The sequence below is a fragment of the Muscardinus avellanarius genome (assembly GCF_963383645.1).
Source record: "Muscardinus avellanarius genome assembly, chromosome: 8".
Lineage (NCBI taxonomy): Eukaryota > Metazoa > Chordata > Mammalia > Rodentia > Gliridae > Muscardinus > Muscardinus avellanarius.
This window is the reverse complement of record NC_137794.1, coordinates 76239660-76254742: the sequence shown is the minus strand read 5'-3', so window position 1 is coordinate 76254742 and position 15083 is coordinate 76239660. Positions and strand designations below refer to the sequence as shown.

General features: G+C 51.7%; 1 protein-coding gene across 1 annotated transcript in view; it reads right to left on the bottom strand.

Moving 5' to 3' along the window:
• The window catches only part of PKIB (cAMP-dependent protein kinase inhibitor beta), a gene marked incomplete at both ends in the record, with an annotated part of 16743 nt that extends 2569 nt beyond the window's left edge, over nucleotides 1-14174 (bottom strand). Inside the window, one exon of the mRNA XM_080700115.1 lies at nucleotides 14006-14174. Within this exon, the coding sequence (XP_080556241.1) occupies nucleotides 14006-14174 (169 nt within the window). The remainder of the gene's footprint in view (nucleotides 1-14005) is intronic.
• Nucleotides 14175-15083: the final 909 nt, after the last annotated feature.

The following is a 15083-nucleotide window of genomic DNA, read 5'->3' as shown; positions in this document are numbered from 1 at the left end:
CATCATTTGCCACTACTGGTTCTAAGCAAACTACCAACAAAGCATTACAGCTTTCTGAGCTGTTAATATTTGTCAGCTCTGTTAATCTTTTTATTCTGGAGAATCTTGACTTATTCTCTAAATCAAATAAATCGATTATTCAATTAGTGATGGTCATATCGTAGAGTATATGAAATTTTTCTCTAAGTTAGCCTAATGAGATGATGGTGGTCCATAGTCCTCCTAAGTTGTTCTCTTTCTGTGAAATGAGTCAGACTCATGGTACTGGTTACACAAAGCCTAGCAGGCTATCACCTGCTGATCATCCAGCATCTTGCTCAGGTTATCAGCTAAAAATATGTAACATGGTTCCAAATGCCTCCTGTGCCCGGCTTGTTATTTTTACATTGTTATAGGAAAGTGAATGTTCAGAAACATAATAAAAGAAAAAAACAATAAACTACTCAGATGTTGTAATTGCTGTTAACTGTGTATGGCAGTGTTAAAGAAAAACAGTATAACAAAACATGTTTTCCATTTAATATTATACACTTTCAAGGATAGTTGTCATTATTGTTATTCTTCTACTTTCTGTATTTTCCAAGTATTTTCAATAAAATTAATATATTTTCAATATATTCTGATATAACATCTCCGAGTGTTCAATATCAAACACTCCTTTCAGCCCTCAGCCTGTCACTTCAAATGTGAATAAGCGCTGCTGAGTGCTTGCTCATCACAGTCGTTTAGTCATAATTAATAACACCTTTTGAAAAAGTAAGAAAAAGTTCTCAATTTAGATTGATTCTATTCTCCAAAAGCCTAGCTTTAAAAAAGTATATATATTGACACTTTCAATGTGACTCTTAAAAAAAGAAAACCCTGAGACCCCTGGAGAAACCAGGCCAAGTAAGACGCTGGGTTCTGGGCTGGGGTCGCGGGCTGGGCACGCCAGATGGGGCCCGGGTCGCGGGACTCTGGGCCCCAGGCAGAACTGCGAGTAGCACGCCAGATCCCTGGAGAAACCAGGCCCAGTAAGATGCTGGGTTCTGGGCAGGGGTCGCGCGCGCGGCCCACAAAAGCCGGGGCCTGGGTCGCGGGACCCTGGGCCCCTGGCCGAACTGCGCGTAACACGCCAGACCCCTGGAGAAACCAGGCCCAGTAAGACGCTGGGTTCTGGGCGGGGGTCGAGCAACAGGGCACGCCTAATGGGGCCCGGGTCGCGGGACTCTGGGCCCCTGCCGAACTGCGCGTAGCACGCCAGACCCCTGGAGAAACCGGACCCAGTAAGACGCTGGGTTCTGGGCAGGGGTCGCGGGCTGGGCACGCCAGATGGGGCCCGGGTCGCGGGACTCTGGGCCCCAGGCCGAACTGCGAGTAGCACGCCAGACCCCTGGAGAAACAAGGCCCAGTAAGACGCTGGGTTCTGGGCGGGGGTCGAGCACAGGGCACGCCAGCTGGGGCCCGGATCGCTGGACTCTGGGTCCCGGCCAAACTGCGAGTAGCACGCCAGACCCCTGGAGAAACCGGGCCCAGAACAGAAAAAGATAAAGAAAAATATCGGAGAGGTGGTAAGAAAGCCGTTATGGATGCCAGGACACTGGAGATGCAGACAAAACTTATCTAAATGCACTGGAACTTATGGAAAAATTCGCCGTGAAAGAGGACTGCTATTTCTCTATATTGTTAAGAATCTCAGACATCACATATAAGGAGAGAGTTTAGCGGAGACCAAGGAGAAATGCGGTGTTGAAAGAGTTCTTCGCGATGGTGGTAGAGACTTGTATTCAGGAGAAGCAGAAACCGGATCTTACCAACTTTATTTTTTTGGAGAAATTACACCAAATGTCGAATGCTACCATCACGCATGCTTAGGAACACTGGACAACATTCAGAGTGGAAAAAGAGCCTGGGAAGGATTTGAAACGGTGGAGGCAGTGGCAATGCCAGTGGCCAATATTCGGGGGAGGCAGAGATCTGATACATTACAACTGGAACCTTTGAAATACTAACCACAGAGACAGTGATCGGAACCTGCTGAGGGGTTAGGCGGGCGCCGGGGCCAGTGGCCGACATCGGAGCTTGCTGTGAGGCAGGGCCACTACTGAGGCCTCCGTGGCCGGGATTGGAACCTGCAGAGGGGTTAGACCGATGCTGGGGCCAGCGAGGCCGGCATTGGAGCCTGCCATGATGCAAGGCTTGTGCTAGGGCCTCCGAGGTCGGGTCCGGAACTTGCTGAGGGGTTAGGCCGGTGCTGGGGTCAGCGAGGCCGGCATCGGAGCCTGCCGTGAGGCAAGGCCAGTGTTGGGACCCCCGAGGACGGGACCGGAGCCTGCTGAGGGGTTAGGCCGGTGCTGGGGCCAGTGAGGCTGGCATCAGAGCCTGCCATGAGGCAAGGCCGGTACTTGGGCCTCCGAGGCCAGGATAAGAGCCTGCCGAGGGGTTAGGCCGGTGCTGGGGCCTCCGAGGCCAGGATAAGAGCCTGCCGAGGGGTTAGGCCGGTGCTGGGGCCAGCGAGGCCGGCATCGGAGCCTGCCTTGAGGCAAGGCCGGTACTGGGGCCTCCGAGGCCAGGAAAAGAGCCTGCCGAGGGGTTAGGCCGGTGCTGGGGCCAGCGAGGCCGGCATCGGAGCCTGCCTTGAGGCATGACCAGTGCTGGGGCCTCCGAGGCCGGGATCGGAGCCTGCCGAGGGGTTAGGCCGCTGCTGGGGCCAGCGAGGCCGGCATCAGAGCCTGCCTTGAGGCAAGGCCGGTACTGGGGCCTCCGAGGCCAGGATCGGAGCCTGCCGAGGGGTTAGGCCACTGCTGGGGCTAGTGAGGCCGGCATCGGAGCCTGCCGTGAGGCAAGGCCGGTACTGGGGCCTCCGAGGCCAGGATAAGAGCCTGCTGAGGGATTAGGCCGGTGCTGGGGCCAGCGAGGCCGGCATCGGAGCCTGCCTTGAGGCAAGGCCGGTACTGGGGCCTCGAGGCCAGGATAAGAGCCTGCCGAGGGGTTAGGCCGGTGCTGGGGCCAGCGAGGCCGGCATCGGAGCCTGCCGTGAGGCAAGGCCGGTACTGGGGCCTCCGAGGCCAGGATAAGAGCCTGCCGAGGGGTTAGGCCGGTGCTGGGGCCAGCGAGGCCGGCATCGGAGCCTGCCGTGAGGCAAGGCCGGTACTGGGGCCTCTGAGGCCAGGATAAGAGCCTGTCAAGGGGCTAGGCTGGTGCTGGGGCCAGCGAGGCCGGCATCGGAGCCTGCCTTGAGGCATGACCAGTGCTGGGGCCTCCGAGGCTGGGATCGGAGCCTGCCGAGGGGTTAGGCCGCTGCTGGGGCCAGCGAGGCCGGCATCGGAGCCTGCCGTGAGGCAAGGCCGGTACTGGGGCCTCCGAGGCCAGGATAAGAGCCTGCCGAGGGGTTAGGCCAGTGCTGGGGCCAGTGAGGCCGGCATCGGAGCCTGCCTTGAGGCAAGGCCGGTACTGGGGCCTCTAGGCCAGGATAAGAGCCTGCCGAGGGGTTAGGCCGGTGCTGGGGCCAGCGAGGCCGGCATCGGAGCCTGCCGTGAGGCAAGGCCGGTACTGGGGCCTCCGAGGCCAGGATAAGAACTTGCCGAGGGGTTAGGCCGGTGCTGGGGCCAACGAGGCCGGCAGCGGAGCCTGCCGTGAGGCATGACCAGTGCTGGGGCCTCCGAGGCTGGGATCGGAGCCTGCCGAGGGGTTAGGCCGCTGCTGGGGCCAGCGAGGCCGGCATCGGAGCCTGCCATGAGGCAAGGCCGGTACTGGGGCCTCCGAGGCCAGGATAAGAGCTTTCCGAGGGGTTAGGCCGGTGCTGGGGCGAACGAGGCCGGCAGCGGAGCCTGCCGTGAGGCATGACCAGTGCTGGGGCCTCCGAGGCCGGGATCGGAGCATGCCGAGGGGTTAGGCCGGTGCTGGGGCCAGCGAGGCCGGCATCGGAGCCTGCCGTGAGGCAAGGCCAGTACTGGGGCCTCCGAGGCCAGGATAAGAGCCTGCCAAGGGGTTAGGCCGGTGCTGGGGCCAGCGAGGCCGGCATCGGAGCCTGCCTTGAGGCATGACCAGTGCTGGGGCCTCCGAGGCCGGGATCGGAGCCTGCCGAGGGGTTAGGCCGCTGCTGGGGCCAGCGAGGCCGGCATCGGAGCCTGCCGTGAGGCAAGGCCGGTACTGGGGCCTCCGAGGCCAGGACAAGAGCCTGCCGAGGGGTTAGCCTGGTGCTGGGGCCAACGAGGCCGGCAGCGGAGCCTGCCGTGAGGCATGACCAGTGCTGGGGCCTCCGAGGCCGGGATCGGAGCATGCCGAGGGGTTAGGCCGGTGCTGGGGCCAGCGAGGCAGGCATCGGAGCCTGCCGTGAGGCAAGGCCAGTACTGGGGCCTCCGAGGCCAGGATAAGAGCCTGCCAAGGGGTTAGGCCGGTGCTGGGGCCAGCGAGGCCGGCATCGGAGCCTGCCTTGAGGCATGACCAGTGCTGGGGCCTCCGAGGCCGGGATCGGAGCCTGCCGAGAGGTTAGGCCGCTGCTGGTGCCAGCGAGGCCGGCATCGGAGCCTGCCATGAGGCAAGGCCGGTACTGGGGCCTCCGAGGCCAGGATAAGAGCCTGCCGAGGGGTTAGGCCGGTGCTGGAGCCAGCGAGGCCGGCATCGGAGCCTGCCGTGAGGCAAGGCCGGTACTGGGGCCTCCGAGGCCAGGATAAGAGCTTGCCGAGAGGTTAGGCCGGTGCTGGGGCCAACGAGGCCGGCAGCGGAGCCTGCCGTGAGGCATGACCAGTCCTGGGGCCTCCGAGGCCGGGATCGGAGCATGCCGAGGGGTTAGGCCGCTGCTGGGGCCAGCGAGGCCGGCATCGGAGCCTGCCGTGAGGCAAGGCCGGTACTGGGGCCTCCGAGGCCAGGATAAGAGCCTGCCAAGGGGCTAGGCCGGTGCTGGGGCCAGCGAGGCCGGCATCGGAGCCTGCCTTGAGGCATGACCAGTGCTGGGGCCTCCGAGGCCGGGATCGGAGCCTGCCGAGGGGTTAGGCCACTGCTGGGGCCAGTGAGGCCGGCATCGGAGCCTGCCGTGAGGCAAGGCCGGTACTGGGGCCTCCGAGTCCTGGATAAGAGCCTGCTGAGGGATTAGGCCGGTGCTGGGGCCAGCGAGGCCGGCATCGGAGCCTGCCTTGAGGCAAGGCCGGTACTGGGGCCTCGAGGCCAGGATAAGAGCCTGCTGAGGGGTTAGGCCGGTCTGGGGCCATCGAGGCCGGCATCGGAGCCTGCCGTGAGGCAAGGCCGGTACTGGGGCCTCCGAGGCCAGGATAAGAGCCTGCCGAGGGGTTAGGCCGGTGCTGGGGCCAGCGAGGCCGGCATCGGAGCCTGCCGTGAGGCAAGGCCGGTACTGGGGCCTCTGAGGCCAGGATAAGAGCCTGTCAAGGGGCTAGGCCGGTGCTGGGGCCAGCGAGGCCGGCATCGGAGCCTGCCATGAGGCAAGGCCGGTACTGGGGCCTCCGAGGCCAGGATAAGAGCTTGCCGAGTGGTTAGGCCGGTGCTGGGGCGAACGAGGCCGGCAGCGGAGCCTGCCGTGAGGCATGACCAGTGCTGGGGCCTCCGAGGCCGGGATCGGAGCATGCTGAGGGGTTAGGCCGGTGCTGGGGCCAGCGAGGCCGGCATCGGAGCCTGCCGTGAGGCAAGGCCAGTACTGGGGCCTCCGAGGCCAGGATAAGAGCCTGCCAAGGGGTTAGGCCGGTGCTGGGGCCAGCGAGGCCGGCATCGGAGCCTGCCTTGAGGCATGACCAGTGCTGGGGCCTCCGAGGCCGGGATCGGAGCCTGCCGAGGGGTTAGGCCGCTGCTGGGGCCAGCGAGGCCGGCATCGGAGCCTGCCGTGAGGCAAGGCCGGTACTGGGGCCTCCGAGGCCAGGACAAGAGCCTGCCGAGGGGTTAGCCTGGTGCTGGGGCCAACGAGGCCGGCAGCGGAGCCTGCCGTGAGGCATGACCAGTGCTGGGGCCTCCGAGGCCGGGATCGGAGCATGCCGAGGGGTTAGGCCGGTGCTGGGGCCAGCGAGGCAGGCATCGGAGCCTGCCGTGAGGCAAGGCCAGTACTGGGGCCTCCGAGGCCAGGATAAGAGCCTGCCAAGGGGTTAGGCCGGTGCTGGGGCCAGCGAGGCCGGCATCGGAGCCTGCCTTGAGGCATGACCAGTGCTGGGGCCTCCGAGGCCGGGATCGGAGCCTGCCGAGGGGTTAGGCCGCTGCTGGGGCCAGCGAGGCCGGCATCGGAGCCTGCCATGAGGCAAGGCCGGTACTGGGGCCTCCGAGGCCAGGATAAGAGCCTGCCGAGGGGTTAGGCCGGTGCTGGGGCGAACGAGGCCGGCAGCGGAGCCTGCCGTGAGGCATGACCAGTGCTGGGGCCTCCGAGGCCGGGATCGGAGCATGCTGAGGGGTTAGGCCGGTGCTGGGGCCAGCGAGGCCGGCATCGGAGCCTGCCGTGAGGCAAGGCCAGTACTGGGGCCTCCGAGGCCAGGATAAGAGCCTGCCAAGGGGTTAGGCCGGTGCTGGGGCCAGCGAGGCCGGCATCGGAGCCTGCCTTGAGGCATGACCAGTGCTGGGGCCTCCGAGGCCGGGATCGGAGCCTGCCGAGGGGTTAGGCCGCTGCTGGGGCCAGCGAGGCCGGCATCGGAGCCTGCCGTGAGGCAAGGCCGGTACTGGGGCCTCCGAGGCCAGGACAAGAGCCTGCCGAGGGGTTAGCCTGGTGCTGGGGCCAACGAGGCCGGCAGCGGAGCCTGCCGTGAGGCATGACCAGTGCTGGGGCCTCCGAGGCCGGGATCGGAGCATGCCGAGGGGTTAGGCCGGTGCTGGGGCCAGCGAGGCAGGCATCGGAGCCTGCCGTGAGGCAAGGCCAGTACTGGGGCCTCCGAGGCCAGGATAAGAGCCTGCCAAGGGGTTAGGCCGGTGCTGGGGCCAGCGAGGCCGGCATCGGAGCCTGCCTTGAGGCATGACCAGTGCTGGGGCCTCCGAGGCCGGGATCGGAGCCTGCCGAGGGGTTAGGCCGCTGCTGGGGCCAGCGAGGCCGGCATCGGAGCCTGCCATGAGGCAAGGCCGGTACTGGGGCCTCCGAGGCCAGGATAAGAGCCTGCCGAGGGGTTAGGCCGGTGCTGGAGCCAGCGAGGCCGGCATCGGAGCCTGCCGTGAGGCAAGGCCGGTACTGGGGCCTCCGAGGCCAGGATAAGAGCTTGCCGAGAGGTTAGGCCGGTGCTGGGGCCAACGAGGCCGGCAGCGGAGCCTGCCGTGAGGCATGACCAGTCCTGGGGCCTCCGAGGCCGGGATCGGAGCATGCCGAGGGGTTAGGCCGGTGCTGGGGCCAGCGAGGCCGGCATCGGAGCCTGCCGTGAGGCAAGGCCGGTACTGGGGCCTCCGAGGCCAGGATAAGAGCCTGCCAAGGGGCTAGGCCGGTGCTGGGGCCAGCGAGGCCGGCATCGGAGCCTGCCTTGAGGCATGACCAGTGCTGGGGCCTCCGAGGCCGGGATTGGAGCCTGCCGAGGGGTTAGGCTGCTGCTGGGGCCAGCGAGGCCGGCATCGGAGCCTGCCGTGAGGCAAGGCCGGTACTGGGGCCTCCGAGGCCAGGATAAGAGCCTGCCGAGGGGATAGGCCGGTGCTGGGGCCAGCGAGGCCGGCATCGGAGCCTGCCGTGAGGCAAGGCCGGTACTGGGGCCTCTGAGGCCAGGATAAGAGCCTGTCAAGGGGTTAGGCCGGTGCTGGGGCCAGTGAGGCCGGCATCGGAGCCTGCCGTGAGGCATTACCAGTGTTGGGGCCTCCGAGGCCGGGATTGGAATCCTGCCAAGGGGTTAGACCAGTGCAGGGGCCAATGGCCAGCATCGGAGCCTGGCGTGAGGCAAGTTCACTCCTGCGGCCTCCAAGGTCGGGACCAAAGCCAGCTTAGGGGTTTGACCGGTTCAGGGGCCAGCGAGACCAGAACTGGGTCTTCCCATGAGGCAAGGCCGCTGTGTGAGCCAGCGAGGTCTGGATCAGTCCACTGAGTAGCCAGGCCACTACTGGTACCATCAAGAGTGGGATTGGTACTTGCAACACAGCATGCACAGAGAAATATCGCAGAAAATATAAATCAGACGCTTCTCTTAATCAACAATAACTAGGAGGAAAAGGGCAACAGGAAGAGGTTGAGCTATAGAAAGGGCCCTATAGTGAAGCAACTAATGTGATCAATCAGAGGGTATGTAATACTGGAGGACGGAGCCTCTTTAAAATGCAGGAGGTACATAAACAAATGTATCAAAGTAAATCACCAAAGAAGTGTGGGATGGAGGGAGGGGGAGGGAATGGGACGGGGCTGGAGGAGGGCTAATTGGATGATGTGTGCTTGTATATCCTCTCAAGTCTTGTACTCCAATGTGATTGATATATGACTACAATGCACCAATTTAAAAAATAAATTAATTAAAAAAATAATAAAAAAAAAGTATATATATTTTAGTGATAACTTTGTAGTTTTGTTTAAATCTCATGATATATCTTTCAGGTAACTTATCACCTGAACTATTTACTGAATTTTTTGTCAGTTAAAATAGGCTTAAAATAAGGGAGTCATCCTTTTCTTTCTTTTTTAAAATTTTTATTATTTTTATGTTTGTGTTTTACATTAGGGGGTCTAATATGTTGTATACTTGTGTTGAGGGTGCCAGGGGCATTCTATTGCCAATCTACACCAACAACCCCCCCCCTTTCTTTTTTCTATTAAAAGTTGCTAAGTTGCTGACTGCCTTACTAAGTTCCCGAGGCTGGTTTAGAACCTACAGCTCTTCTATCTCAGCTACCCAAGCACTTGGATTACAGGTGTGCCCCACCACACCTGGCTTATCTGCTCTTTGTAGGACCATGAGATGCATCGCAACCCTTTGGAGTCTCTTTCAGAACATTAGTTCTGTAAGATGCTTTTTCAAAGATGGTGAAGGAAACAGAGCAAAGAAGTACTCTGTGCTCCATCCTTAGGGCAGCAGAAGTACAAGATACATTAATATTTCTGCACCAAAGCTCTCAGAAATTATTGTTTAAACATATTTTGGGACATGCAAAAGCCAGCTATGTTTAAACTAGGAATTCCAAACTCTTTTTTTTTACCACAATATACTTTTTTTGTATGTGATACATTAACAAGTGAGTTTAATAGGTGAATATTAATAGGTGAGTTTCCATGAAACATTCATTTAGAAAAATTGGTTTAATGAGAAAGGCGATGACCTTAGAGCAGAGATTCTAATCCTCACCTAATTATGTGAGCTTGGGCAAGTCACTTAATTGGTGGGGGCTTAGTTATGGTAGCATCTATACATCAAAAACTTTCTAATATTTTTCCTTCTTATATTCTTATTTTTAGTTTTATATGCTCAGAGATTATTTTTATTATTTTTATTTTATTGGTACATTACAGGAGGACCTCTAGACAAAGAATGAGATACTATAGATGAGCAAATAAGGTGACCTAATTGAGAAGGATGGGAAGGAGGAAGAGGGAAATTCCTTCTTATATTCTATCTCTCCATTTGCACTAAAAAGACAATCTATTCATGTAGCATGTCAGGAATTGGATAATTTCACTCATACTATGTTCTTTGCTATCATATAAGATATACTTTGAAAATACATATTCTAGAATTTAATAATGTACGTCTTTAAAGTGTTTTTCTCTGGCCCAGCAGACCTATATATTCAACTGCTTCTTCGATACATTTACATCTCTCATAGGCATCTCAAATGGAATATGGAAGAAACAGAAATCTTCACACATTCAACACTCAAAATTGTCTTTTCTTCAGCTGACCTTTCTTAGTAGATGGCATCACCACGCACGTACTTCTTCTAGAAGTTATTGTTCATTCCTCTTTATCATTTCCACTATATCCAATTTATTAGCAAGTCCTATTGATTCTGTATATAAAACATTTCTAACCCACACACCTTTCTTCATCCTTTCTACCTATTTGAAGTCACCATCTCTCATGGACTAATGCAACAGTTTCCTTGGATAAAGGTTAATAAAACCCTTTCTCCTTCTCTAGGACAAATTTGACTTGGGATTCATTTTCTAGCTCTGTTACCCTGGAAACCACATTAACGTATAATGTCAACCTGGTTCTAAGCTAATGGTAAATATGACCCAAATAGTAAAATACATATATATGTACTGAGAAAAATTAGATAGGAACTATAAATGTCCTGTAGGAAACCATAGCACTAGGCTTCCCTTCAGGCAGTGACTCTTGGAACTGAGCATGTCTCTCGCAGGGAATCGGGGAGCAGCATCCAAAGACATGGACCAGAGTGTGATTAGCTCCTGTGAGACATGGTGCCCCGTTCACCTTGTCTCTTTGCAATGAGGTGTTAACTTTGTGAGGGGGAGAGAGAAAGAGGTCTGCCCTATGAGTTGCCACAAGGGGTTCCAAAGTAGAATATAATGTGATGCATTCTGCTTGCCTGCTGAGTTTCCTGACCTGTATACCCCTGAGCAGACCGCCAAGTGTGTTTCTATGAGTCTGAATGTTTAATGTGGCCTGAAAAGATTTCCTATCAATGGTTGCACCTTCTAATCCAAATATTTTCATTATTGCTTCCCTTCAATCCATTTTCCACATAACTGAGTGAACCTTTAAAACATAAATGAGATTTCACTCCCCTGCTGGAAATGCTCCCACTCTAAATGAAAGTCTATTTCTTTCCGGAGGCTTCCAAGATCCCACAAGATCTATCTCCTGCTTCTCTCTCCAGAGACATCTGGCACCACTTCCCTTCAGCCACAGCACTCAAACCACCAGGGCCAGCTTTTATTTCTGGACCACATCTATCTTACTCCACTCTAAGAACTTTTAGTAACAGCTCCTTCTACAGAGTACTGTTATACCTATCTTCTTATGGCTGTATTATTCAGTATCTAGGATTCAAAATATAGGATTTTATTCAGATTTCACAGAGAGTTACCCAAATTTATCAACCTAAAGTGGTCACCTAAGCCAGGCATGGTGGTCCACACCTGTAACCCTAGTACTTGAGAGACTAAGAGAGGAGGATCGCAGGTTCAAGGACAGGCTCAGCGATATAGAGAGACCCTCCATAACCTAACAAAACCTAATTTCAAAATAAGTAATTAAAACTAAAAAGTACTGGAGGTATAGTTCAGAGATAGACTACCCCTGGATTCAATTCCAAGTACCACAAAAAATAAAAAAGAGGTCGCCCAGTAACTCTACCACAACACCCTATTTGAGTACTCTGATAGAACAAATCACAGTTCATCTGTATTTATTTATTTATTTATTTATTTATTCATTTATTTATAATATAACTCTCCGATTAAAGCTAGAACAGCAAGAGCCCTTCTCACCACTATACTGCAAGCTTTCAGAATACCCAGCACTTGGTGGGCACTAAGCTGAATAAAAGATCAAATAAATAGTAATGGTGGAAGTAAGAAAAGACATCATGAGACTTCCTAGTTCCTGGGACACCATCCTCTCTCACTTATTGTTCACATGTTAAAGGCATCCTTGTTCTCTTTACAAGGGTTATAAAATTGTAAGGGGTAAGTTAAGATAGATAATAGCTAGGAAAATGTGGGGTTAGTTTTATTCAGAATTTGAGACACTTCAGAACCTAGATATCCCTCTGCCTAGTTTATTTTAAAAATGAAGAATAAATAAAAGAGTTTAGGCCTGAGGGAAGCCTGTAGACCTTTCCTAGATGTTGTACTAGTAATACTGACTAGATATTTACTAAAACACTGAAACAATAATATCTGAGACAGACCCCTGCTTTTAGTTTTCATTAGCAATTGCAAATTATTCATTTTAAAATAATTAGCAATATTTGTGCTTAGCTAATGAGAAATAAGATAGCCTTAAAACTATTCATTGATAGCTTTGCTAATGAAGCATTCTCTATATCATCTATGTTTGTCACCTTGGGTTATATACATTTATTTTATTTATTCTTAGCATTTTGGCAATATATGTGGATTCATTTTTAACATTAATTGATATACTTGAATTTATTTCCAGATTATTTTTAAAACAATATAAAAACCTGAAAAACATTCTTTCAGATAATAAACTCTCTAAAGATTAAAGTAAAATGGAGAAGACTACTAACTTTCCCACATGTATTTTGTTCTCTTTTTCTAAGCTACGTCAGTAGATATTAAGGTTTTGTTGTATGTATTTAAATCATATAAACTTTAAATAGGCTTTTTATCCTACCTAATACTTATCTTCTTTACCTCCCTAGCTTAGAGTTAGCCTCCCCTAGCAGCATAGTATTCTGACCAGTATATTCATTTTTCAAACTTAAAAGGTCAGCATTATATACATTTATTTCTTATCTTTCTCTTTTTTAATTTTCCTTCTTTCTTTGTCTTTTTTGTTTGTTTGTTAATTGAAATTGAAATGAAAAGTGTTCCTACCTCTAAGCTATATCCCCAGTCCTATCTTATTTTTTCTTTTTGAACAGGGTCTTGCTAAATTGTTGAGGGTCTTGCTAAATTGCTGGGGCTGGTCTCAAACCTGCCATCCTCCTGTGGCTCAGTCTCCAAGTACTGCGATTAAAGGCATGCATCATCCCCCACATGGCTTTTACTTTCTTATAATATTTTGTTTGTTTGTTTTTCTTTTGTGGTATTAGAGATTAAACCCAGGGGCTTTCTACCTCGAACTGTACCTTCAGCCCTTTTTACTTTTTTTCTTTGGAAACAGGGTCTTGCCTGATGTCAAGAATCTTGCTAAATTGCTGAGGCTAGTCTTGAACCTGAAATCCTCCTGTCTCAGCCTCCAAGTACTGAGATTACAGGTGCACATCACCACACCCAGATTTTCCTTTCTTGTTAGAGTATTTTACGTTTATGTGTGTACTTTCCTCCTCACATCTGCAATGTCCCCTAGGAGAAGTACAATGACCTTTAGAAAAGGCGAGGTAATAATGGAATACTAGAATCTGGCCATGGTCCTCGCCTAACAAAGATAAAGTGATTCATAGCGATGAATCTAGGAATGTTTGCAATTTTATCAGGTAGCAAAGAACCTCCTGAAGCTCTCATGAATGGGACACATGTGCAGTGGCTTCTAGACCTCTTCTGCTTTACTACTCTAGAGAATAAATTTACAACACACACACACACACACACACACACACACACACACACACACACACCAGCAACTCAGAGTCTAAAATGGACAGCAGGGTATAGTTATTCTGGAAATGGCCAGAAACAGAAATTGTCTTTAATCTCTGTGAGTGATTTTTCTTGTTTTGCAGTGCTGGAGATGGAACCCAGGGCTTTGTGCATGCTAGGCAAATGTTCTACCATTGAGTACACCCCGCCCCTGCTCTAATCTCTATGAGTATTTTTCAGTGAAGGAATTCTTTTAACACTTTATTTAAATTATCCTGCATTTACTTTCAGAAGACTACATTCAGGAATCTATATTAACTGTATGTAAATGATGGGGAGAAAGACCCAAGATTTTCCTTCATTGATTTGATAGTTCTTTATTTTTTTCCTTAATCCAACTTTTCCACTGGTTGTAAAACGACAGCTCTTTATCCAAGCACTTGATTTAAAAAAATCTGATCATTAATTGATAACAAGCTTCTTCTTCAATACAAGCAGTAGAAGGGCTTGTAGACTACTCCAAAGAAGCAAAAGCTTCCAGAGGAAGCTTTGGCCAGTGGAGGGCAAAATAAAAATGATTTCCTTTCTGAGTGCTTTTCAATAAACTTGATAAGGTCACTGAGGGAAGGATTATTTTTCCATAGGGCTGATTTCTATCAGCCCTATGCATAACTGCACAATCAATAAAGAAATAGAATATCAATTTCCATATGCACACCCTGAGACAAAAAGATGAAATTGCCTACTTTCAGAAATGTTGAAAAATCTACTTAGCATTAAACAAAACAAAAGATTTTGGTAAATGAGAAGAGCATTATAAACTAGTTATAAATGATAGATTGTTCCAGGTAAAATGATTACTCCAACACAGAGAAGTGCTGCCGATTTTAAGAGGACTGGGAGTATTACCTTCCTTCACAGAGAGGGCCTCCAGTTTGAGGGGCAATTCAGAGGTTCCTCCTGTAGCAGCTGAGCTCTGGATGTCTGGTAAGGCATTCCGGCGGCCTGTCCTTGCAGAAGAGGCGAAATTGGTGACCACAGACTCCACATCAGTCATGTCTGATGAATCTGTCCTCATAGCAACATCTACAAATAGAATGTGCACATGAAGAAGATAATGAGCCTGTTCAGAGATAAATGTCCACCACCGTGGTTGAAAGGCATGGGTAGATCAAAAACACAACAGACTTGAAGACCTCATCACTACTGATCACACCCACGGCTCTGTCTACCACTTTGATACACGAGCTTCCATTTGCACATTTGCCGAACAAAACAGGAAGTCCTGAGTGTGAGCCGGGTTGCTATAAATAATTCTCCAGCTGAAGGAACCTCTTGGATGCTTTCTGGGGCAGTAGTCCCTTGCCTTTTGTTCTGCTTTTCTATGGATGGATCAGCCAAACTAGGGCTTGGAAGGAAATGAAACTGATTTGTTTGGCCACTCCCGGAGACTCTGCTTGCCAATATTTGCTTGTGGTGCTTGTTTAGGATAAATCTAAATCACTCTAATTGTGGGGACTAAACAAAACATGCTTTTTTTCCCACTCTTGCAAAACAGAAAAAAAATGCAACCTTATCTCAGAGGCATTTTTTTTCCCAAGGAGAGCTGTGTTTTTCCATCTGCTCAATTGGCTCTTGGACCCAATTTTCAATAGACTCATGTTTATGTTAGGAACTGTTAAGACCTATTTTGCTTTCTCTTGCTTTCAAGTGGACATGATAATTGCTAGTGCTTTCCCCAGCATCCATTATCTTCCTAGAAATTGTCTCTCTCTAAAAAAGAATTCTGAATTCTGAAGAGATCATTTACTGTACAGGGAGCAAGGTGATAGTTATTGCTTATTCTAAACTGACCTTCTTTCTTATGATGCTTTATAACAAAGTTTCCTGAAAAGTTAACACTGAATAATATCTCAAACCCAGCAACAGTAGCAGAAAGCATTTTCAGGGAAGTTATCATGTGTCAGATTCTCAGCTAGGCACTGTA